The 26,042-nt window shown below is 42.9% G+C and overlaps 1 protein-coding gene across 1 annotated transcript in view; it reads left to right on the top strand.

The window, feature by feature from the left end:
* Positions 1-25,814, top strand: part of LOC112116198 (zinc metalloproteinase-disintegrin-like NaMP) — a 43,694-nt gene extending 17,880 nt beyond the window's left edge. Inside the window, exons 8-25 of the mRNA XM_024213522.1 lie at positions 3,043-3,114; positions 4,865-5,034; positions 6,140-6,224; positions 7,691-7,821; positions 9,197-9,374; positions 10,985-11,074; positions 12,404-12,599; positions 14,963-15,065; positions 15,635-15,791; positions 17,199-17,279; positions 18,162-18,240; positions 19,850-19,952; positions 20,310-20,400; positions 20,922-20,987; positions 22,990-23,046; positions 23,255-23,332; positions 24,426-24,488; positions 25,782-25,814. Coding sequence (XP_024069290.1) covers positions 3,043-3,114; positions 4,865-5,034; positions 6,140-6,224; positions 7,691-7,821; positions 9,197-9,374; positions 10,985-11,074; positions 12,404-12,599; positions 14,963-15,065; positions 15,635-15,791; positions 17,199-17,279; positions 18,162-18,240; positions 19,850-19,952; positions 20,310-20,400; positions 20,922-20,987; positions 22,990-23,046; positions 23,255-23,332; positions 24,426-24,488; positions 25,782-25,814 — 1,833 coding nt within the window. The remainder of the gene's footprint in view (positions 1-3,042; positions 3,115-4,864; positions 5,035-6,139; positions 6,225-7,690; positions 7,822-9,196; positions 9,375-10,984; positions 11,075-12,403; positions 12,600-14,962; positions 15,066-15,634; positions 15,792-17,198; positions 17,280-18,161; positions 18,241-19,849; positions 19,953-20,309; positions 20,401-20,921; positions 20,988-22,989; positions 23,047-23,254; positions 23,333-24,425; positions 24,489-25,781) is intronic.
* Positions 25,815-26,042: the final 228 nt, after the last annotated feature.

Below are 26,042 nucleotides of genomic sequence, written 5' to 3'. Positions count from 1 at the left end.
AGCCGCCCCTGCCTCAGTGGGACTCTGTGGAAGCACAGGGGTCCACATGTGCAGAATAGTGTGTAGGATCAGCTCATTAGCCTGTGTGATCCTGACCACCATCTCGTCCCCAATACCTTTAACAAGTATTTTCAGCAGCATTTCAAAGATTTGGGGCCCACCTGAGCAGAGGGAATATGGAGAGGAGCAGAGAGAGTTATGGCCACCAAAAGTATGTATGGGCCAGGAGAGGTTTGCAAATAAAGAAGGAGATTTTGAATACAAGAGAATTGTAGCTGATCAGTTACACAACCTGCTGTGTAGGTAAAATATGGATATTATAAAAAGGCCCTGATCCTGCAAACAAATACGTGCTAAACTTCAAGCACAAGAGTAGTCTCGATTGCAACCAATGGGCTTAAAGTTAAGCAATCTGTGTTTGCAGGATCAGGTCCACAGCTGATAATATTTCTGATACACACTTTCATGCTTACTGATTCATGCTCCTCTCATCTCCTCACATTCATGCTCCTCTCATCCACTGGACCCAACACTCGGAAGTTACATCACGGATGAATGTCTTTCCATTAACTAAAACAGCGCAGTACCAGGAAAGGCGAATCATCTTGGCATGAAAAATAATGAACAAAAACTAGAACCATTTTTTTTCCAAATTGTTGTTGTTTCTTCTTTTTTCCCCCCTATCAGCATATTTTCTAAGAACATTACTATATTTGGTGTTGTGAAAGTATGACACTTCCATCATATGTCCCAGTTTTCAAGGGGAAGTTTACTCAGCCTTAAATATTTGCCAAAGGCAGAAACTTGACATCAGTCCAGGAGCAATCTCTTTTAAACTAATTTTCATAAAACCTGCTATTACCGTTTTTTTTTTTTTTTAGATTCTAAGGGCCTCACTCTCATTTGTACTAAGGCCCCTTTCCACCACAGTGGAAAGGGGCCTTAGAGTGAGTGGAACTTTACTTTACACCTATTCTAAGGCTCCTTATTCTGCCAGAACAGTGTAAAGGGGCTTTAATGTAAACCAGACCCTAAAAAGACAGGAAGAAACTCAGATCTGTATGAGTTTAGGCTACTTTGTCACCTTTGTACAGCATCCTCTAACACTCTACAAATCTGATTCTTCCTCACTTGCACTTGTGTCAATCAGAATTAAACCAACTGAAATCAGTGGTGAAAAGTGGATTTCGGTTGTGATCAGAATCAGGCCTGGGGTGTGTACCTTCTATTTTAGCACACAAAACACTACCAGATGTAAAGCCCAATCCAAAGCCTATTGAAATCAAGGAAAGTCTTTCCATTGACTTTAATGGGCTTTGGATCAAGCCCTTTGTGTTTATTATGAGAACTAATGCCAATGATTTCATATTAATAAACACTTATGGTAATGCTACACCTGATAGTAAGTGTTTGCAGGCCCCTTAGGGTAAGCCCACCGGACCTCCAAGGCTTGAGAGCCTAAGCCGCAGTCCAAACCACAAAGTCCACACTGATATTTAGCTTAAACTCCACTAGCACAATTCTATCTGCCTGGGCTGGGAGACTCGCTCCCAGCTGCAGTGTAGACGTACCATTAGATATTTACAGGTGCTGGTCATCCTAGACTCTAGGCACTGTGCATTAAAAATAATAGGTCAGATCCATAGCTGGTTTAACTCAGCATTGATTTCAATGGCACTATGCTGATTTACATCAGCTGAAGACCTGGCTTAATATCTAGAATGGCTGTTATTTGATAAAGAAAAACAAGAATGGGGGACAGGATTTGGGGCCTAGTCCCTGAGCCTTAAATTCTCAACCTACACTATTGTGATTGCAGTACAGTAGGTGTTGCGGGCTGCAGTACCTATAGTGCTGTGTGTAGTTGTATGTAGAAAAGAGACAAATAAGGGGGAATATGATTGAGGTCTACAAAATCATGAATGGTGCGAAAAAAGTGAATGGAGAAGTGCTGTTTACTCTTTCACATGATACAAAAACTAGGGGTCACCTGATTAAATGAATAGGCAGCAGGTTTAATAAAACCAAGAGGAAGTATTTTTTCCACAAAATGAACTAGGGTGACCAGACAGCAAGTGTGAAAAATCGGGACGGGGGTGGGGAATAATAGGAGCCTACATAAGAAAAAGCCCCAAAAATCGGGACTGTCCCTATAAAATCGGGACATCTGGTCACCCTAAAATGAACATTTACCCTGTGGAACTCGCTGCCATGGAATATTGTGATGGCCAAAAGTATAACTGGATTCAACAAAGAACTGGATAAGTTCATGGAAGATGGGTCCATCAATGGCTATTAGCCAAGATGGTCAGAGACATAACTCCAGGCTCAGAGTGACCCTAAACCTCTGACTGCCAGAAGCTGGGAGTTGAAGACAGGGGTGGATCACTTCATAATTGCCCTGTTTTGTATACTCCCACTGAAGCTCTGCTACAGACCACTGTTGGAGACAGGGTCCTGGACATAGGGTGACCAGATAGCAAGTGTGAAAAATCGGGACAGGGGGTGGGGGGTAATAGGAGCCTATATCAGAAAAAGACCCCAAAATCAGATTGTCCCTATAAAATCAGGACATCTGGTCACCCCACCTGGACAAGATGAACCATGGTCTGACTCAGTATGGCAGCTCTTATGTTCTTAACATCACCATCTGCTCTCAAATAGCTATTCACATCTCAACAACTAAGGGGTGAAATTCACTGCTGTGCAGACAGGCAATACAAGGCCTATGCACCACTGAAGTCTCACTTAAATGCACAAAATAGAGCATAAGAGGGGGGACTTCAGTAGGCCTTGTGCTCTCCCTCTCCAAGGGCTGAATATCATACAATGTGAGGGGTTTGAAATATACAATATGATACGAATGGGAGATAAATAGTAAATTGAGATCAGTTGCTATACTAATACCTTCATTTCACTTTAACAAAGACCACTAATTTGTGGTGCAGTTTTATTTGAAATGTTTCAGGTCTTTTTTCCCCAATCATTGTTTTATTTTTTCCCCTTATCCTGTTACTGATGTTTTCATATTTATTTTTGCAGTATAGGAAGTACAACCGCAACATGACGAGTATAAGAACACGGGTTTTTGAAATAATCAATTACATCAACATGGTAAGCTGTGTTATTATTAAGTAAAAATGCTACAGAATTGATTAAGTTTTGCAGTCTCGGGAGTTTTCTGTAATTACACCTAGAAAAGAATGAAGAAAATCGGATCTGCTGGTATTTATGAAAGTGAATAAAGCAGAAATAAAGGATCAGATGGAAAAAATGAAAGGAGAATCTGTGCCTTCACATCTATAAAAGCAACAGAACCATGATATCAAACTAATGAATTTTTTCTCATAGTCCACAATGGTTTGGCTGAAAACAACTGTCGACACTGGATCTGATTCTTTACTGCTCCATGCCTTGCACATTTTATTCACAGCAGTGAAAAGGGGGTATGAAACGCTGCCAAATCAACATAGTGGTTTACACCATCTTTGCACTCAAGCAACTTACTACACGAGGTCAAGTCAGTGGCAATCCATGCTTGTGTAAAAGGCAAAATTGTAATAAACGCTACAAAGGCTCTTTTTTTTTTAAATTAAAAGACCAGCTCCTCACAAAACCTTTCAATTTCCATCAAATTTTCAAAGAAAATTCTTCCTTAAGAGGAAACTCTATGCCAAGTTTCTTATAGACTGCGTTTTTATACAGTTAGGCTCCAATCCTCCAAATGCTTATGCATGTGCTTCACTTTAAGCATATGATAAATCGATCCCATTCAACTCCATGTGCCTGATGCTCATTTACATTAATGCCCCATGTATTATACGGCTCTTAGGCCTGGTCCACACTAACCCCCCAGTTCGAACTAAAGTACGCAAATTCAGCTACGTTAATAACGTAGCTGAATTCGAAGTACCTTAGTTCGAACTTACCGCGGGTCCAGACGCGGCAGGCAGGCTCCCCCGTCGATGCCGCGTACTCCTCTCGCCGAGCTGGAGTACCGGCGTCGACGGCGAGCACTTCCGGGATCGATCCCAGAAGATCGATTGCTTACGGCCGGACCAGGAAGTAAGTGTAGACCTGCCCTTAGAGGGTAAAGGAGCCTTACTAGCACAGCAGCTAGAGATCTAGTCCCGAGTGTATGCCACATGTCCATAATATCCCGTGCTGTATGTTCAGAAGCGAGGGAGAAAGAATTACATAACTAAATCAAATATTTTAAGGAAGGGTTTATGGCGGCAGTGTCTTAGCAATTGTTACAAAGAACTGATTAGAGTTCATTAAAAAGAAGGTGTGAAAAATTTCCACATTTTTTCCTCTCAAGTTTGTAATTTCTTTAAATATGCTGCTGCAATTTCAAAATGGGACTTATTTTGACAGTTTCTTCAGTTGGTCCAAAAAATGGGGGGGGGGGGGGGGGAAGGGGGAAGAGGTGGAATTAAGAAAAATCATATTTTTTCTGTTTTTTTTTTTAAGTTTCAAAACTTCATTGGAATTTCAGAATTCAGAAAAGTTAATCTAGTTTTAGAAATGACCAAATGTTATCAGAATAAGTCCCTGCTGTCCGAAAAAATTAGACGTTACTTAGGGTATGTCTACACTACCGGCCGGATCGGTGGGCAGCGATCGATCCAGCGGGGATCGATTTATCTAGACTAGACGCGATAAATCGACCCCCGAGCCCTCTCCCGTCGACTCTTGTACTCCAGCACCGCGAGAGGCGCAAGCAGAGTCGACGGGGGAGCGGCAGCAGTCAACTCACTGCGGTGAAGACACCACGGTAAGTCTATCTAAGTACGTCGACTTCAGCTACGTTATTTACTTACTTCTTCTTACTTCTTCTGTCCATGATCTCTCCTTACTGCAGGTTTATAAAGCCATAAACATTCACGTGGCTTTGATTGGTCTAGAAATCTGGTCAGCTGGGGATCTGTTCACTGTGAATTCTTCAGCTGGCACCACCTTGGACAAATTCTCAACATGGCGTCATACGGACCTGCTGAAACGGAAGAATAATGACAATGCTCAGTTACTCACGTATGTATCATGTCCTTTTCCACTTGTATTTCCAAATATGCCAGAAGAATTTGTACCCAGAAACTTGTTTACAAAGGTAACCAGAGATGCAGTCTATAAGGGTCCTAGTTTTGTCATTTCAAACAGTGGGTTGTAATATTCACAGATCGATAGGGTGAAGCCCTGGCCCCGTTGAAGTCAACAGGAGTTTTGCCACTGACTTCAACGGGGCTAGCATTTCACCTATAGGTTTTTAAGGACAAAAGAGATTGTTATGTTCATCTAGTCTGAGCTCCGGCAAAACAGGAATACTATAAAATGTGGTACCATGCAAAGTGTTGGTATAAATGCAAATAAAATGAATGAATAGAGATGGACCTAAGCACCCATGCATTTTGGAGGGGGGAAGTTTAATATCCAAATGAGGAGCTGGATATGAATTTTGCAGCTGGCTATCTAGCTATCTGGGCCTGAAATACAGAGCTCAGACCCAGATTCTGATCTGAATCCAAACTTTGGAGAGGTGCCCAATTCAATATTCTGGCACGAGCCCACTGGGCCTGGTTTACCAAAGCACATGTTTACATTTAAGCATGTGCTAATGTTCCATTGATATCAGTGGAACTTAAGCACATACTTGGCATTAAAAATGTACTTAAGTGGTTTGTTGAATCAGGATAAATTTAATCAAATATTTAAATGCTTTGATAAATCTAGTCTTGCAGAAAAGGGATGAAATCACTCACACACTTAAAACTGAACCTGTGCTTAAGTGCTTTGCTGAACTGGAGCTAATATAAATCTGATATATCTGAGCTGCAAAGTTGGAATTCAGATCCAAAATTCAGGATTATTCAGCTGCAGTGTCGTATTTGTGACCCTTAGGGAGAGAGTCAAGGACACAAATGACAGATAAGTGCCTAAATCCCACTGAAGGCCAATGAGAGTCAGGCTCCTAAGTATTTGTGCCCTTGAAAATCTCTCCCCGTCACACTGGTTCTGACTAAGGGGACCGTGCCTAAGGGAACTTCCAGTTCAATCAACAAAACCACCAGCAGCGTCATCAGGTTTGCATCCTTGTGACAGATCACTGGGCTTCACGCTGTGTGTTTTTGCTTCCTTACAGAGCGATTGACTTTGATGGGCCAACAGTAGGCCTGGCCTTTGTGGGAACCATGTGCAGTTCTACTCATTCCTCAGGCATTGTTCAGGTCTGGTTGGTTTTTTGGGTAACATTTAACCAGCAGGCAACCGTCACTGGAATTTTTAACACATCTATTCGCTGCGTGGCATTATTTGGGGTACATTTCATTGCTGCATCAGGCTGAAGAGCGTACAGAGTTGTTTATTTATAAACTAATATAAGGGAGAGCAGAACCATATACCGCGATTTAAAAGAAAGGGATAAACGATGGAATCAGTTTTGACCAGGATGCCCCAAATCACAACACTGAGCATCTTAAATTAGAGATGGATGAACTGGTTTGGAAAAAAAATAACTACTAGATATGGGCCTAAACCAGAACATTAGATGCAAAACCTCTCCCTGAAAGCAGGGGAAGTTCACCTCTGGACCCAAAGTTCACTGACTGAGCCAAATGCTTTAAAGGACCGAGCCAAATCTCTAAAACCAAATACCCCCTGATTTTTAAAGCAGTTGAGATTTGGATGTGAAACCAGACAGAACACACTTTAGAACACACAGGTGCCAAGAGGTAGCAGCATGTACTGCAGTGTCTGATGGGGATTTTGGAATAATGCAGCACACCTCGACTTTTATGCCATTCTATTATCAAACACTGCTTATTTATTTAGATTTCCACCCAAAAGCAACTCCTTACCAAAGAGATAGCCAGCCAGAGTTCCGGGAGCCCTTGACATATATTTAAAAGCACACAACCACAAGAGATATAAAAAACATGAATCATCCCTAGCAAGAGTCGTTCTCTTTACCCCTTATCACTTCTCCCTACCACACATCATTTAATATAACATGTAAACATATTACAGTGTTAGATGTGATAGACAGAGGGAGAGGGGCTGGGATTTTCAAAGAAGTTTAAGGGATTTAAGTGCCTAATTCCTATTACAATTCAATAAAAAATGTCCGCCTATCTCTCTTAGGCCTGGTATACACTAAGAAGTTATACCAATATACTTAGGTCAGTTGGGGGTGTGATTTTTCCCCCTGATATAGGTATTCCAGTGTAAACCCTAGTCTGAATACAGGTATATTGGTATAAAGATGCCATGTTTTGCTATAATTTGCTTCACTTCCTGATCCAGAATAAGCTATCCTGGCATAAGCACTTGTATACCAGTTTAACTGCATCCACACTGAAGGGAGGCAAAGAGTTTTACTGCTTTAACTGTACTGGTATAGTTTCTAGTCTTAAGACTCTTTTGAAAATTCCAGTCTAGAGAGACAGATGGAGGGAGAATTTTGAGCTAAATAATTTTGTTGCTTTCTTATTAAGATGCAATTAATTAAACATTAAAAAGAAATCCCTTTCCAGGTTTATACAAAGTAAAATAGCCAGTTCTTCTGCATTTGGGGATATTTCTTTTGGGATTCCGATTTCTTAGCCATGTCATTTCTCTTATGCTGTGCTCTGTTCCAAACCGGCTTGCAGGCTTATAGAAATAACTGACAGTTCTATTGTTCCCATCACTGCAGGACCATAATTCCAATCCAATTTCAATTGGAGCCACCATGGCACACGAGATGGGGCATAATTTTGGCATGAATCATGACACTAGCATCTGCAAATGCAATTCTGGATCTTGTATCATGGCAGCACAACTCAGGTGAGGCGTTTGCATCTGCAAAAAGGGAACGACAAAGCCCATGAGTGCTTTAAAATACAGCTGGGCCCAATCCAAGGCCCATTGATGTCAATGGGAGTCTTTCCATTCACTTCATTTTGGATAAGGCTCAGAGTGTACTGTTGAAATGGATCTGTCAACTACGCCACAAACACTTACAATAACTATACTGTGTGAAACGATGCGCCCAGAAAGCATGAATCTTCATGCGTTTGTGGTGAGACAGAACTTACCCAGTCTTTGCATATCCTGTTTCAGATCCTGAAAATCTTGCTTGTAACTTAAGTGGATTTCTCTTATAGAGAGACTTGCCCTAGGTACCTGCCTCTCCAATAAGCAGCCAATTGAAAGCATCCCTGAGGTTTCCAGTACAATTTTATGTAACCTTTAGATAAACTCCCACCTCTCCTAGACATCCGTATTCACAGTTCCCACAGCGGCTTGCTTAAGATTAACTTCCCTTTATACTCGTGATGATGGTTCACTTCCTTCTGTTTGTGTTTAGCTGCAGAATTGCTCTTTTCTCAGCATTTAGTTAATGTGGGTTTGCCGCACTTCTGCCAGTGATCCCATTTATATTCAACTCATCCAGGGCCCACTGACGTCGGCATAAAGACTCCCATGACGGGCTTTGAATCAGATCCCAGCTGATTACAATTTGTGTAGACCAAGCTTGACTCCTCTAGAAATGTGGCTTTTCATTCTGTGTAAGCCTCCCACTCTCTCTCTTCAATTGTTTCACCAGTATTTCTCTTACAACCACACGTCCTTTATTCTCTCCCCTTTTGTTATGTTATTTTTCTCCTCCTTTTTCATGTCTGAAGCATGGGTGGTGGAGGCAATATATTTTTGGTTAAAAAAAGAAAAAAAAAATCCTGCCACTTTAGTCCATGTGCCAAAACTCCAGTAAGAGAGGAGGAGAACTTCCTGAGGTCAAACTATTTAACACTGATTTGAGACTTTAGGATGTTGGTGGTTGAGACATAGAGATCACTGATTAATCTTGCTGCCACGGGACCATAGTAGGGAAAACTGGGTACTTCAGGTGCCAGAAGTAACCACTGTATCACATTGGTCTTATAGAGCTAGGAATTTATGATCTAAGATGATGATCTCTCCATGTTGTCAGTATCTCCAAAAAAAATTGTTTTTGTTTTTTACTTTTTCACCCCAACAAAAATATTTGTAAACGCCCAGAAATTAAATTAAATGTTTCAGGTTTTTAAAGAGTATTTGGGGAAACTACTGTATTTGATTAATTGGGATGAGGGCATTCATTTCATTCATATCCTATACCCTCTGCGTGTGTTGTTGTGTAATTAGTTGTCACTGAAATCATGTTGATTCATCTATGCAGCTACAACATCCCCAAGGATTTTACTGCATGCAGCCTCCAGGATTTTCAGAAATACATTTTGGACCGAACACCAGTATGCATCACCAATATGCCTGCACTGAAAGACATAGTAGCACCCCCTGTTTGTGGGAACAACTTTGTAGAGAAAGGAGAAGAATGTGACTGTGGAACTCCAGAGGTACCTATGAATAGTTGTGAAAAAATAATATTTATCGAGAGGTAGAAACCCTAGAGAAGCTTCTGGCTCTTTGAACGTAGTCTTGTTTTTTAAGTCTACCTCACAATTCTACAAGTAACCCCTGATTGTCCAGAGGTCTTGGGAGACATCTGAAACTTTCTGCTACTTGAGGGTGCAGAAAACTCCAAGCTGCAGAGAAGGTGCCAGATTCTCTATTGCTCTGCCCTTTGTGTAGCCATTTAGCCCAGTGCAACAAGGTTATGAAATGCTACTACTCTGATTCATACCTTCCAACGTCCCAGGTTTCATGGGGCTGTTCCACTTTAACTCACAAATGCCCCTGTTCCCAGTTAAAGGGACTCTGGGCTTGGCTTCCCATTCTGGGCTGCAAGCATTATGACCTGCTCCCCGTCCCCCTTCTCCTCCCTGGCAGCCTCTCCCCTCCCTACTCTCCCATTCTCTCCTCACTCCCAGCTTTGCCCCTTCACTGGCCTTTCACACCCCCTCCCTTCCATAAACCAGGCATGTGCTCAGACCACTGGAGCCAAGCCCAGCCAGCCCTGCAGGACAGGAACTGCAGGTACTGCCAGTGCTGAGTGAGTGCAGGGTGGACTTGCAGCTCCCCCGTGCCGCCCCCCTCACCCTCCGCCCCAGTATCCCACCTCTGGGAGCAGGACCTGTCCCACTTTAGCCACTGGCACGGTTGGGAGGTGTGCTGATTTGGTAGCATTTTTCATCCACTTCGCAATTACCCCTATATTAAGGCTCCTTTACACTGCCTGGGTTGTGCAAAGGGACCTTAGTGTAATTGAAAATGAGGCCCTTTGTCTTCAACCCTGAGAAGCAGAGGAACGCTGCAGGAGGGAAGGTTACCAGTCTTGCAAAGGGAGAGCTTCAGTCAGTGCTGCCTTAGGGAGCTCAGAACTCACCTTAAATTAACCCTAATCTTCAATTAAGCCAGCGTTATGGCTTGTTGAGTTTTACGTGCTTCTGAAGTATAGCTGGAAGAATCAAGGCCGACTCAAATGTACATTAGCCCAAATGAAAGAATTTTCTTGCTCGCTCCCAGAATGAACTTCTGCCAGAATATGCTTCAGTAGCATTTTTCCATGGAATATCCATTCAAATGCCACGAGACACACAGTACAGTCATTAGGGCCACAAAAACAGTCTTGAAGCTAGTGTGGAAACTTATTTCTAAGAACACCGCGTTTCCAGCTGATTGTCAAGGCAGAATGTGTGTGTTGGGGGACAGCACAAAGCTGAGTGGTGAGGTGGAGCTGAATAGTAAGCTGATTCAGTTACAATAAGGAAAAGCTGTATGTGATCTGTGCCTAAGAAGAAAAAAAAATCAGCCGTTCCCTGCACCACTTGATTCTGGAGTTTTATAATCAAACACGCTTCGTTGTCACGCACAATCCTCCTAAAGAATGATTAGTATCAGTTTGCTTTGCTGTAAAGCCATTTTAGATACGTGTTGTACAAATGCGTCTTCCTCTCTCTCTTGAAGCGAAGTACAGGCTGTCCTATCAGAAATGTGCTACTGGGAAAAAAAACAAAATACAGAGCACTGTACCGTGCCCGTAACTTTCTCTGTTATTGTTTCACAGGAATGCACAAATATCTGCTGTGAAGCTGCAACGTGCAAGCTGAAGCCGAATGCTAAATGTGCATTTGGAGAGTGCTGTGAAAACTGCCAAGTGAGACCCCCCTTTTGCTCTCAGCTATTTCTTCATGTTTTGGTGGTGTTTTTTGGGCAAAGCCAGAGGAACCCTTTAAAATGGAACAATGGCTATTATTTATCATTGATGCAGCATTGTAACAATCATACTTTGCACTTCTCAAGCACCTTCCACGGGAGTACCTCAAAGTGCTCCACTGATATTGATTAATTCAACCTGATGTTAATTAACAACCTCCCAGTATTCCTGTTTGCCTCATCTCTCCAGATAGGTAAACTGAGGCATGGAGCACCAGATTCTCAGCTGGTGTAAGTTGACATAGCTCCATTGAAGTCAGTGGGACCACCCTAGTTTACACCCGCTGAGGCTTTGGCCCAGAAAGTTTATGTGATTCATGCAGTATGGCTGTGGAAGAGAAGGGAATAAGATCCACATCTGACTCTCATGCTTGTCTCTTAACCACAAGATCATCCATTTCCCTTATATCCTTCCTACTAAGTCATGGGTGGCAATGGTATGTTAAGGACAACTAAATAATCACAGGGCTCTTCTCCAAAGAGCTTGCAGTCTAACTTAGCCATAACACTGCCAGGAGTACTTAGAAAAGGTGTGTAGGGGAGAGCATAGGAGGTACGCAATGCATCATTGCCACACCGGCAAGCCCCATGGCTGTCCCTGTGTGATATGCCGAGTACCTTTTGCTATAAATCGCAAAGTATTTTATTTGCATTATTATTAACACCCATTGTGCTGGGTTTGCCACATCTCTGATTCTCATAGTATGATGTAGCTTATTTTTTTCCAGCCTTCTTTAAAACGGCGGTTGCTGCTTAACCCAGGATATCTCTGAATCTCATTGGAAATAACAGTAGCCAGCAAATAACTGATCTGCACCAAAGCTAAAGTAATCCTCTTCCTGGAAATTATATTAGGTGTTTCAGAGCAATGGCACATGACTCTTAAAGATCACTTGCTAGAAGCATTTTATAGCTAGCACCAGTGAGTTTAATAGGATACCTGCCAATGTCATTGATTAGCAGGCTCAATGAAAGGGCCCAATTATGCAGTCATTATATATTCACAAGTCCCACTGATTTCTCTGGGAATTGGAAGTTCTACTAGTTTCAATGAGGGAGACATGCATGGAAGGACTGCACAATTGGTTCCAGGTGGCTTGGTTTTCAGATACACCAAACTCACCCTTTGCCTTTAATGGGTAACATGGATGTTCAGACCATTAGAGACTTTTAAGTCCTGACCAACCCTGGGGTAAGTCCATTGCTGGGTATTTTAAATGACTTGGGGGAATGGCATGCCTAAGACCACTGCGCTCTCTCTCTGCTACAGCTTAAAAGAGCAGGGACTCTTTGCCGACCTATAAAGCATGACTGTGACCTGCCCGAGCTGTGTACTGGCCTGTCCCACCAGTGCCCAGTGGATCGATTCAGAGTCAATGGATACCCTTGCAGAGATGGCCAGGGTTACTGTTACATGGGGAAATGCCCCACCCTGCTGAGCCAGTGCATTGCTCTTTGGGGATCAGGTGAGTGGATGCTGTCATTAAATGAATCAGATTGTTTAAGGTGAGGGGGAGAGTTTAGAACAGATGTGTGACAATTTGTCAAGTATATTTTGAGAATGGGAGCCAATACGTCAATATAATTGTGCTATGAAGTTATGCAGGTGTAGTCCTAGAGTCTTAACATTCCACCTGTTGTGGAGGGGGCTGTATTTACAGCCCTGTATTTATTTTATTGTCAGCCCAGTTTATCATCAGGATTAACTGGTTTTTGCAAGTATCCAATTACCACTTTCCCAGCATGGCAAAACATGTGTATAAGGCATGAAGGGGCTGGGTAGTTTTAAGCCTTTCTTCCATTGGAGAACCTGGTTAATCTCCTTTTCTCATAGTAACATTCATTTAGAAAACAAAGCCCACAGAAGCTGTTTGGAAATCTGTTAATACTTCCTTAAAAAAAGGGAGAGAGAGCACAGTGAAACTAACTTCCCTTTTCTGTCTTAATGCCTCAGCGCAGATTTGTTGGCACCGAGGTTCCTTGAGTGCTTGTGTGTACAAGCCACAGAGTTTTTCTTGCACCCTATTGGTAGGTCATATGGTTGATGGTGGCCGGGCTTCAGACTTCCGGGGTGTGAATTGCAGTGTTTATTAGCATGCGCTAGTGTGCTGTACTGTAACTGCCCCACGTGGACACTTCCAGCGCGAACTAGAAGGTCCAGGATCACGAACTAGGTATCTTTTTGTTTGTGCCAAAGGTGTCCACGCAGGAGAGCTATAGCACAGCATTGTAATCCAAACTGTGGGGCTATGTAGATAAGTACCAAAGGCAACCTCAATGCGGAGTAAGTATGTCCACACAGGGAGTTAGTGCAGAGTAGCTACTGGGCTTTAAATTCACACCTTAGCTCACTCCCCACTAACTTTTCTTTGTAAAGAAACCCTCAGTATTTGCAGCTGGTTTATCACACACCTCTCCTCCTCCCCCCAAAAAAGGAGGAAGAAAGCTTTAAAGATTTCATTTCGTTGGGGGGTTTTTGATTGTTGTGTCGTGTGCGCTTAATCTAGTATTTTTACACCGCCACTGCATCAGATGATCCCTACCAGTTTCATAAGCTCAGTGCCCCATTTCAGACATTTTTTAATATGCGTTTCTGGGGAAAGAGGAAGTTGGAAAACAATTCCTCTTTTGCACAACATTGGAAAAAAGGTAGCCAGGGACTGAGTGGGGAATTATTTACATGATAAATTGAAGAAATCTCTCTGTTTTCACACTGATGTGATGATGATGATGAGCATGCTTCCTTTTTACTTAAAAATCAAAAAATTGTTTTTGTGGCACTACAGGGCAGGGAGAGCAAACAAGATGCCATTCTCCCTTGCTTGTTATCAACAAATTCTAAACTAGGTTCCAACTGCAGCGTCTTCATTACTGATGATGTTTTAGAAGACAAAGAACTTAAATTAATCTTTAGAGCATAAGCATATTGTGCTTGTTGTCTTAAAACCCAGCCCTCAGAAGTGTCAGCTGCTCTTCACTGGGTATTATTAGTTTCATCACACTTAGCAACTCCAATGTGCAGGGCACTGGGCGAACACACAGTAAGAGATGGTCCCGGTTCCAAAGAGCTTATAGTCAAAATAGGCAATGCAAATCCAGGGGCAGCAGAGGTACAGAGAGTGGTAGGGACATGGCCAAGGCCACACAGCAGGTCAGTGGCAAGCTGGGAATAGACCTAAGGCCTCCTGACTTACACTCCAGTGCCCTATTCACTGGACCATGCCCACCTCACAGTTTCAGGCACTAAAGGCTTATCTGCAAATGTTGCCCTCATTTATAGCCATGCACCCCCGCGTTTATATAGGTTTACATGGGACCGGATCCTCAGCTATGTGCAAGGAACAGACAGTGCAGGTTGGGGGTGAGGCAGAGAACAGAGGGGCGAAGGTTTGCATAAAGCTCACCTTTGCCCTTCCCTAAACTTGGTCAACTAGCCTGGTCCTCCAGCGTAATCTAGAGCCACCTGAAGTTACACCATGGGCCTCAACGAGTCAAAATGAAAAGCTGGGGATTGGCGTGTCCCAGCCATGCCCTCTGGCCATACACACACTCACTGATCTGAATGTACTTTATCCCTCTCATCTATTTCTTACAGAGATATGCTAGCACCTAGAACATCATGGGTGCTGCTATAGTGCAGGATTCATTTGCGTGATGTGCCACTGCAAATCTGATTAGACGTATGTGTGATGTCAACAGAATAGATCATTTCCTCAGCTGGCAATGTCAATGGAGTTCCACCACTTTTCCATCAGCAGAGGATCTGGCCCATGGCATACTGTTTTCCATGCTCTTCACAGCTTGTCTGTCTTCTTTGCCTCCTTCCTAGGTGCTAAAGTAGCTGTAGACTCTTGTTATGAGACTAACCAGAATGGAGTTTATTATGGACACTGCAAAAAGGCGAACAGCACGTTCATCCCCTGTGCAAAAAAGTAAGCAAAAAAGTACTTAACTCATTGAAGTCTATGAGGTTCTAGGAAACAGAGGTAATTCATGTCCATATGAAGAGGCAAGAAACTAGGAGAACTCTCTTCTAACAGCTCTTCCTTTCATATTGGGGCTGGTTTGTTTTTCTCTTTTTAAGCTGGAGGTTGCAGTAAAGCAGGGCAGTTTCTGATGAAGAGAGAGAAGTACAGTTTCTAAATACAATTCTGATTCAGGTAAAGAGAGCATAATAAACTAGAGTGAGATCAGTCAGAGAGAGAGAAGCTTTTGAGTAAGGAAGAATGAACCTGAAGAGAATCAGAAGCGAGGTTCAGTTAAATTAAACATTCTGTCCTGCAAAGTACTATGAGCATCCTCAATTCCCCATGGAAGTCAGTGAGAATTGAGCACCAGGACTTGTCTACACACAAACTGGAGCTGAAATAACATGGGTTATAGTTCAAATCTTTAGTTATTTCAGTTCTAGTCTGTGTGTGGACTCAGGGATATGGCATATCCCTGAGTTTTGCTGTGCTCTGACATTATTCTAGAAAATAACCTCTTGTTTTCCTCCCAGAGATATACAGTGTGGGAAGTTATTCTGTACTGGTGGTTCACAAATGCCTACAGCTGGAAACCTACTATCTTTTGACAAATGTAAAGGCAGTTTTCCTAACGACAATAATGAAGACACAGGCATGGTCGCTGCTGGAACTAAATGTGGCAATGGAATGGTTAGTGAAAGAAGTTTTTATGCCCCGTCATTTCTTTTCCATTCATTTCGTTAGTTGTTTCTTGTTTATAATCACAGACACTCTTACAAGACAAAAAGGACTTTTAAAAGTCATATCCAAGGTGACTCAACTGCGTAAAGTCTGATTTTCTACTACCTCACTCTTTGTGCCATCATTTATTCCTGTACAAAGAGAGTGTAAAGTGCTACCTTCTGATTTGGTTGCATTTTACAGTCTGCACTGGGATAAAGTTACTAATGGGACATGTGGAGTCTAAGGTGTCTAAAGCTCATAAGAATGTTACTCCCATTTATTCACACCTCTGCATTATCGAAATCCCTTCCTCATCCCAGACCCCAAAACAACTGCCTGTGTGCAAACCCCCAGCTAGCCACCCTGCCCAGCAGCCGGAATGCACGCACCTCCCTCCCCCAGTGGAACCCCCTGCCCAGCCGCTGGCAGGGCCGGCTTTAGCAAGTGCGGGGCCGATTCGTGGGGCTTGTACTCACCAGGCGGCGCTCCGAGTCTTCGGCGGCACTTCGGATTGCCGCGCTCCGGCCGGGGGGAACGGGGCCGCGGGACTTGCCGCGCTCTGGCCGGGGGGAACGGGGCCGCGGGACTTGTGATTACAGCAAAGTCTATACCCTGTCCAGCTGTTTCCGACTGCAAGAGAGAGCACTAAGGGCACTGGGATGAAAGGCTGCCACCTTGATTATCCCAACACCTGATTATCCAAATAAAATCTGTGGCCCCCCCAGCCCAGGCTATTCAGATAAATGTGAGGATGCTGTATTGGGGTAGTTTCTCAGGGCCCTAGTCATAGACCAGAACCCCATTGTGCTAGGTGCTGTACAAACTCAGCACACGATACATAAAAGATTTAGTAACACCTCTTAGCCACAGTCAAAGCTGGTTTGGAAAACAGGGAAGGCGGATATTGATATAAACACACATTTTTCCCTTTTTAGTAACCTATTCACAATTCAAAGTTTCAATGAAAAATGACATCAAAATTTCCAGTTTCATAACATTTCTACCAACCCTAGGTACAATAAAATAATGCTTTGGGCCCCAATTTTCATTTACATGAACTCCCCTGTATGCTGCTGTAGCTTGAAATGTGGAGTCAATATAATTGACTCCCACTTTAACACCCTTTTAAACTGCTGTAGCAGTGTACAGTGGTCTTGGTGTAACTGAGAATCACACTGTTTTTCTTTATACAGTGTCTGATTCTTAGTTCTATTAAGGACCCTTTACATCTATGTAAAATACATTTGTACACACACTTTAATGCCCCTTTACACTGCTCACCACATTATAGTTGAGACAATTACTACATTGTGATGCAATTTATGAAAGCTGAAAGTCCCTTCTTGTTGATCACACATGCACTTTGCATTTCAGGTGTGCAGCAAGGGACAATGTGTTGATATCGAGAGAGCCTACAAGTCAACCAACTGTTCCGCCAAGTGCAATGGCCATGCTGTAAGATTTGAGTCTTATTGCCAATGACACTAAGAAAAGCTCTTGTGTGTGAACTAAAGCCCAGTTATGATGTTACAGTAACAGCTATAGGATTTTTTTAAGTCCAGGGGGTTGGGAACGTGTGATCAAATGAAAGAATCCAAATGAACTGAATCCGAAACTTCCTATGGTTTCACAGGAGCATGTGTAACCCAATAATATATCAGTACCTTTGCTTAGGAGATCACATACAATGATAGCATAAATGATTTTTAGGAGGGAACATAGTCCTGGAGTAGCAAACTGGACTGGAAGGAAGGAGACCTGGGCTCTATCCCTGGGAAAAATTCACACCTCTGAGCAATGTAGTTAGAGCGATCTAAATTTTAAGCGTAGACCAGGCCTTACCCTCCTTTATAAAGTGCTCAGAGGTCTAGAGATGTAGGACCTGATTCTCTGCTGCCACACACCTTGTGTAGTAATTTACATTGGTGTAAAATGCCATGGAGATGGACACGGAGCACTCTGCATTGGCTTTGCATAGGGTTACGGGACTGTACGAGGTGCAAGAGAGTAGAGAATCAGGCCTGTGAATGTGCATTGTAAGAAGTCAGTACTATGATTACGTGAGCTAACTTCTCATCCATCTGAATAGGAATTTTACACTTCACTGCAGTAGGACCATCATTGGAAGCCTGATCCAAAGCCCATTGAAGGCAGTGGAAAGATCCCCGTTGACTTCAATGGGCTTTCAATCAGGCCTGATATACTTATGTATAATGGGCCAAATTCTGTTCTTACACTGGTAAGAATGTGGATTAACACTAGCCACTGGCATTAAGCCAGCTTCTTCACTCTCTTGACCCTGATTTAAAGACTAATATCAGACCTCTGTTTCCTTAGGTGTGTGACCATGAACTGGTATGCCAGTGTGAAGAAGGATGGGCACCGCCCAACTGCGATAGCTCTACAACAGTTCAATGTGAGTAGGCTGTGATAAAGTGAGATACTGGTCAGACTATAAACTGTGGGCCAAACAGAGCTGGTGTGAGCTGCACAGCTCCACTGACTTTAGTGAAACAACAGGGATTTGCACCAGCTGAAGCTATGACCATAAGGGCTTGTCTACACTTAAAACGCTGCAGCAGCGCTTCAGTGAAGACACTACCTATGCCGACGGGAGGGGTTCTCCCATCAGGGTAGGTAGTCCACCTCCAGAGAGACAGTAGCTAGGTTGATGGGAGAATTCTCCCATGGACCTAGTGCTATCTACACCAGGAGTTAGGTTGGTTTAACTATCTTGCTCAGGGGTGTGGATTCTTCATAGCCCCGAGTGACACGGTTATACCAACCTAAGTTCCTAGTGTAGACCAGGAGACAGCACCTTCTTTCCCCACGTATCTGCTCTCTGCATGTCTGTCATAGCTGCTTATTTGAGTAACTAACAAAAGCTGTTATTTCTGATAGCCCTAAGGAATTGGCACATCTTGGGGGGTGGGGGGGAAGGAAGGAGGCTCTGTCTTCACTGCTTTAAAATGTGTTTTTTACACCTGTAAAATCCTGGTAGAGACCATCTCCCTGTAGTTTTTACCACAGAGTAGCTAGGTGAGGACAACGCTAAACCGCTTGCCCACAGTTGACTTCCCGTAATTTTGCCTCGTGGTAAAACTACGGTGCGTTTTCTCCACTAGAACTTTACAGCAGGATAGCTAATATGTTAGTCACCCCATGGTAGAAACACCTTTTTAAGCAGTGAAGATGAAGTCCCAGACTCATTCCTGCCTTCAAGTATCTACAACAAAATAAAAAGCTAAATTGCAGTCAGAGGGGGTCACATGCAGAACTGGTGTAAGCAGCTGCAAACCCATTGTGGTTGGTTAGAGGAAAGCCTCCTACACCAATTCTGAATTTGGTCCAGAGTCCCACAGAGGCGCTGTGAGGATTAGTATGTGTAAAGTGCTTTGAAGACAGAAACACCCAAACATACTGAATTTTATTAAGTCCTCACCTGCCCTCTCCCCAACTTGTGTTATTGAATAGGAAGCTTTTTAAGGTCATTATGTGCGAGACTGAGCTTGAAGGCTGAGCTCCCAGTACCGACAATCTGACATTACACATCCGCAGGAGAGGCACTGGGGAGACGGAAAATTGTGTCTCAGAGACACCATTCCAAATCACCATTTCTCTGGACTTCCATCTTTCATTGGTTGGAGCAATATGCTGCGTCAGCCTTTTCTGTGACACATCCTCCTCCCCCTGGCAGCCCTCTGGCTGACACAATGTCCTGATCTACTCTCCTACCTTCCGCCCATCTCCCTTGGGAGGTGATGAGTGAATATCGAGCAGACATGCAATTCTTGTTCTCCCCTTACATGCCCAGACCCAGGATCCAGCTAGACACAGCACTACATAGTCATGCAGAAGAACGGAGTGGAGTCTGTCTCCCTCATGTGGCTGCTTGTGACAGGAACACAATTTAGCCTTAAGAAAGCCCTTACCGTAGGAAAATGAGGAGGCCATATCTACATGCCTATGCTACCTCTCAGTGTTGTTGAGAAACAGTCACATGTTGCAATGTATCATCTCTGCAGATTTCGCCATCATTGCCGGTGTGCTAGCTGCCCTTGCCGTCATTGTGATAGGCGCTGCTTTAATTATCCGCTACCGAAATGCTAAGAAGAAGCAAGCTCAGAGGTACCATGTTAATCCTTTTGGAATCAAAAAAATCTTGAAGGAATTTAGGCTGGAGCTTTTCAATAAGAGATGGGCTCCTAGCTCCCACAGTCTTCTCTGAACTGTGCAGGAAGGATGTGAGATGTCAACCCCGGGACCTGAAAATGCCATGGTCTCACCCTGACCTCTCAGGACTAATTAATGTTCATACATTGCTCTTTAAAAAAGTAAACTGCTATATAAGTCAGTAGTAAGTCAGCTATTTAAACTCAACATGCAGAATGCTTTCCATGGTACAATGCCTCTTTTTTTAAGACAATTGAGATAACACATACAAACCGAAGTGCAAATTATAAGTCACATGGAATGTCTTTGTAGTGGCCAGAGCAGAGGTGTATCTGGAGAGACAAACCAAGGCTTCTCAGGGCAAGAACAGAAGAGAAGACCGAACGCTGCACCTGTCCAGAAGGTGAGAATCTGGATGTATGGTTGAGTTACAGACTGCTTGGTGCACCACATATATTCTCCCATCACTGTAATAGAATGGCTAAAATTTCAAAACTTATCTGCAGTTACTTAATAGGTTACCTAGGGAGATGGTGCAATCTCCATCCTTAGAGGTTTTTAAGGCCTGGCTTGACAAAGCCTTGGCTGGGATGATTTAGTTGGTGTTGGTCCTGCTTTGAGCATGATATTGGACTAGATGACCTCCTGAGGTCTCTTCCAACCCTAATCTTCTATGATTAATAAGGGCCTGAGTCTAAAGATTAATCTAGTGATTAGAGCAGAGTGCTTGGAATCAGGACTCCTGGGTTCCGTTCCCAGCTTTGGTAGGGTGTGAGTGCAGCTTAGTGGGTAGACCAGTTGGCTTAGAGTCTAATTTCTGTACTTTGTCAGTCTGGAGTGGGGGGCTGCGAGCAAAATCAATAAGCAAGATAAAGATTTTAAAGTAAGGCTCATGTCAAGTTGCTTCTCTTTTCCTGTTTTCAGGTCCACGACACAAGATTCCTCCTTCCCACTCCTCCACGTCAGGCAAACAAGCCACAAGTCTATGTTGTAAGCACAACTGGAGACTGTTTTCCTTTAAAAAAAAATTATTTTTGATAAAGCCGAACACAGCATTCAAAGGGATGTAATGGTCAGCCCCCGCTGGGGCCAGATCCCAAGTCCATGGAAAGTGGAATGACTTCCATTGATGTCAGTGGACATTGAATCAGGCCCCTCTGTGTTGTTTCAGGGCTAACATAGATGGCTAGAAAGAGGGAATAATGCAGCCCACACCTGCTGTCTAGAATATATTCATATCCAAACAAACGCATTCCTTGCAAAATGGGCACTGGCAACTCATCCAAGGATTATAGATCCCAGTCTAGCAAAGCACTCATGTACCTACTTAGCCAATCTGTTCATTATCTGCTTATTCAATGAGACTATTCATAGGCTTAAAGTTAAGCATATGCCTAAGGAATTTGCTCAGTCAGGAACAAAGAACTCGCATCTGAGAAAATAACTGAATAGCTGCCCAACAGTGAGAGCTTGTGAGCTCCTATCTGGCCTTTAATTGCTAGCAGCAGTGGGTGTACATCAGAAGTAGGTGATATATGCACAAGAAAAGGTGAAAATGCTCTCAACCTTTTAGTGCTTCTCTCATTTTGCTGAAGAACGGAGCCCATTTCACAGAAAAGTTTGCCAGGTTTCAAAGTTTTCACAGGAAAATGGACCCTTTCAAAATTCAAAAAGTCTAACATGGAAATCTTAAGCTTTTGATGCAGAGATAGTAATTTCTTCAAATTTTGCGGGAAAGAAAAATGTAATGGGTGTGAAATCACCAGAAACAAATAAAAATATACCTTGTGCAAAAATTGCTACCAGTTTTGCTTAGCTCTAATATACTTCAATACATTTTGGAGATCTTTCCTCCTTGATGATGGGTGTCCAACTCCCATTAATGCTAACAAGGGACTTGCATGTGCATATCATGGAAGAATAGGCCTCAGAGAGTAAAAGATTATCATCACATATTTTGATATGCTACTGATCCATTATATATATATATATGCGCAACTGCAAAGCATATGCTACTGATCCAATATATGCACAACTGCAAAGCATCCCAGGTCTACAGACTCCTACAACAATTTTCTATTCAAGTCCACAGTATGTCTAGGCAAGTCTTCTGTTTGTCTGCTTGATGGACTTGTTTCTGTGCACCTTCATGAGTTTGCTATGAGGCCACCTATGAGCTATAAGAGCTTGACACGATGGAAAGACTTCCATTTGCCTCCTAGGCAAGTCCTTTGGGTAGATTCAATATGCAAAGCCATGCCACTTTAATAAGGCTTTTGTAAATATTGGCCAAGAGACAAGACTGAGCACTGAGCCTGATTCCACAAAATGCTGCGTGCCCGCATCATCTACTCATGGACGTTCAGCATCACAAAGTAGGTGATTTGTATCTTTCAGGACTGGCCCTATTGTGATTAGAAATGGGCCCAAAACAAAGCTCTAGATCTAAACAATCCCTAACGCTCTGGGAAATTTGTGCCCCTTCCCCCCTCCCAATCCAAATTTGTGTGTTTCAGGCCCATCTCTAGTGGCGACATCTGAGCCAGAGCAAAATAATCTCGGCGCTACAATGATTAGAGTTCATAGATTTGAATGTTTAAGGCTGTGGGCAGAGCATACACCTTAAAGAATGCTTATTGGATTGGATTTATCTTGATATTTATAAAAAGACCCCTCTCCCATCTTCAGGTGCATGCTCATCAATTATAAAGCAATTTAAAACACAAATAGTTAAACTGATACGTCAGCTCCAAAGGATTAAAGAGAAGACCAGGACAAAAACTCCAACTTCAATTTGCCACCACATCCCCTCTGGTAAAAGCCTGGGGGAACAGATAAGTTTTATCAGTAGCGTCCTAGATGTCAAATACTACAATCTGTGCTGTATTCAGCTGTTTGATGTTAATAGTTCAGCATGTTGTCTGCCAGAAAACTGTAAGCTGCCTTTGTGTTCTGCAACACTAACATATTGTAACTTATTGTTGCTCCCTAGAATATCCCAGAGGAGAGATCCAATGACAGGCCAGCCATCCACCAAAATACAAAAATGGTGAGAACCTCGTAAGTGGATTTAAAGAAGAGTGAAATATTGGTCCCATTGAAATCAATGGCAAAACTCCCCTTGACTTCAATGCAGCCAGGATTTCATCTCTAGACTTGTAAGGTTGGGACAATTCTGAATTAGGGACAGAGGCCTTTGTTTTTTCTCTCTCACGCACAATATCTCAGAGTAAACATTTTATTTTCTTCTTTTTCAGCCTATCGTAAAGCCAACCATTCCACCACCTCCAGTTCCTACTGCCAAACCAGGCTTTTCTCCTGTCATGGGCAATTCTGTAAGTAGACTTCCATAATCCTGGTCCATTCTTTTCTCATGTATTTTATCTAACCAAGTTACACGTGTGATGATGTAGTGGACACTAGCCAGTGTTTTCAGTTTCTAGTTTTATGGTTAAAACTGATGGAAGCTAATTCAATTGTAAACTCTTTGGGGACGGGACCATCTTTTTGTTCTGTTCTGTGTTTGTAAAGCACCTAGCACAGTGGGGTCCTGATCCGTGACTGGGATGGCTAGTGATACAAATAATTAATAGATTCAGTAGGTCCCATTTTTGCAGTGTTCCTATGTATAGCGGGTCGAGTAGTCACTAAAATGGCCTCAGATGTACTGAAGAGAAGAGGTCATTGATAATTTTTTAATATAATTGAGGAGAAAATAATTTTAAACACAGTGGGCCTGGTTTGCATTTACACTAAGGCCACATCGCACTAACAGAGCTGTAGAAAGGCACCATTGGTGTAAATGAGAAAAAGGCCAGAAAGTTTGCCTAAAAAGCAAAATACCCAACCAAACCACTACTCAAACTCTTGCTGTCACAGGGCTTGAGCCTCCAGTCCTTATTCAGACTAGTGATTTCTTCTCCTGCTAGTAATCCCATCACAGTCAACACTACTGCTTGCACGAGCAAGGATTTTTCATTAAGGTTTTGATTCAGCAAAGCACAAGCATGTGTTTAAAGTTAAGCGCAAGTCCCATCGATTTCAAATGGGACTTAAGCACATGCTTAAAGTTCAGCATGTGCTTAAGTGCCATCCAGAATAGAGATGCTTTCCTCAGTCATTGCCTCAAACACGTGTCTGGCTTTAAGCAGCTGAATAGCCCTACTGAACACCCTTTGCTGATAGAGATGAATTTATATCCCATGCATAAAGTTAAGCATGTACTTAAGTGCTTTCCAGATTCAAGACGTGTATTTCTGTCTGTTTACATTTGTTGTGTGTGTAGGGGAAAGATATTTAGGATCACAATGCTACTTGCTCATCTACTTTTTGTCTCTGGAAATGTCTTGGTAAATATGGGAGAGAACCCCAATAGCACCTCAGCTCTGTACTCACTTTAAAAGGAAAACAACTATATTTTTGTCACAGGTAGCACAGACGAAGTCCACTCCTTCACCAGTCCCTAAGGGCAAACCTGCACCCCCACCACAGGTAAGTCAAGTGCACCATACACATGATATTCCAAGTATGACTGAAGGCAAAATAGAGATCAAGATAAATCTTAACACAGTGCTGCCAATTCAGGATTTCACTGTGAGCTGCAGGATTCTTGGTATTTTTTTCCACAAGGCCCATCCTCCTGGAGTCATGTTACAACAAACTCAAAAACAGTAAGTTTTTAGCACTCATGGCTGTGGAGAAGAGATATAAAACATGACTCCTTAAAGGCTCAAAAATTTGAAGACAAAGAGAATCCAGTCTGGTTACTTTGGGGGGAGAAATGGGGGAGCAGCGCAGAACCAAGATTTTTGGACACACAGAGCTGTCAATACTGTTATCAGCACAGTCCAGTAGTTGGTATTTAAAATGCTTTTACTTTCTAATTTTCTTCTCCTGTTTGCATTACAGTGCAGGGTTTGAATCCTGTGATAAAAGTACAGAATCTCAGCAGCACTACTCTGCACGCGATCTAGGCTCTGACCCTGCAGAGACTTATCCTGTATGCTTAACTTTAAGCATCTGACTAGTCTCAGCATGTGCACAGGTCTTTGCAGAGTCGGTGCCTTTGAATGATTACTCTTTCATTCAGGGATTGTCATATTGCTATATATGAGTACAATGTATAGCATAATGGGGCATCTATGTACTACTGCAATACAAAAATTATTCTGTAGAACTGTGGGCCAAATTTCAATTACCTTTACTCATGCTGAGGAGCATTTTATACAACATGTGATTCAGTGGGACCATTCTCGGAGTAAGGTGTCATTCAGAATGAGTAAGGGTACCAGATCTGGCTCTTAATAGGGTTGCTGGAATATAAGATCAAACCATTTGTCCATCAAGTCTAGAATTTACAGCAATGGTATTCTGAGGCTTGGTCTACACTTACCCCCCAATTCGAACTAAGGTACGCAACTTCAGCTACGTGAATAACGTAGCTGAAGTCGACGTACCTTAGTTCGAACTTACCTCGGTCCACACGCGGCAGGCAGGCTCCCCCGTCGACGCCGCGGTACTCCTCTCGTCTAGCTGGAGTACCACAGTCGACGGCGATCACTTCCTGGTTCGACTTATCGCGTCCAGACAAGACGCGATAAGTTGAACCCAGAACTTCGATTCCCAGCCGCCGAACTAGCGGCTGGGTGTAGACATACCCTGAGGCTACAGAGATATGAACCCCCCCCCCACAATGCATCTCACCACATTGTGCAATGCTGAATAGAATTTGTGGAAAATCTTGTGCCAGTCACTTGATTTGTTCATTTGTTTGTTTTCACTCAGGCTTTAAAACCACCAGTCAAACCCAGAGTATGAAGCTACTGAAGAAGAATTGATCGAGATTCCTGACATTCTGAGGGACTGTTTCCATCTCTGTTCACCTTGTGGTTCCTGCCTTTGCCAAGGGGAAATGATGATAGTACCAATAACTTTTTTTTTGTAAATGGACTAGCAATTTCCTTGAAAGAAAATGTGTTTTTTCAAATAATGTTGTAGTCCTTGGATAGTGACATCAGCCTGCCATTCCTGGCTTTCCTGAGGAAA

This window comes from Terrapene carolina, unplaced genomic scaffold, assembly GCF_002925995.2.
Source record: "Terrapene carolina triunguis isolate 2854851 unplaced genomic scaffold, T_m_triunguis-2.0 Scaffold53, whole genome shotgun sequence".
Taxonomy (NCBI): domain Eukaryota; kingdom Metazoa; phylum Chordata; order Testudines; family Emydidae; genus Terrapene; species Terrapene triunguis.
This window is presented reverse-complemented; position numbering and strand designations above follow the sequence as displayed.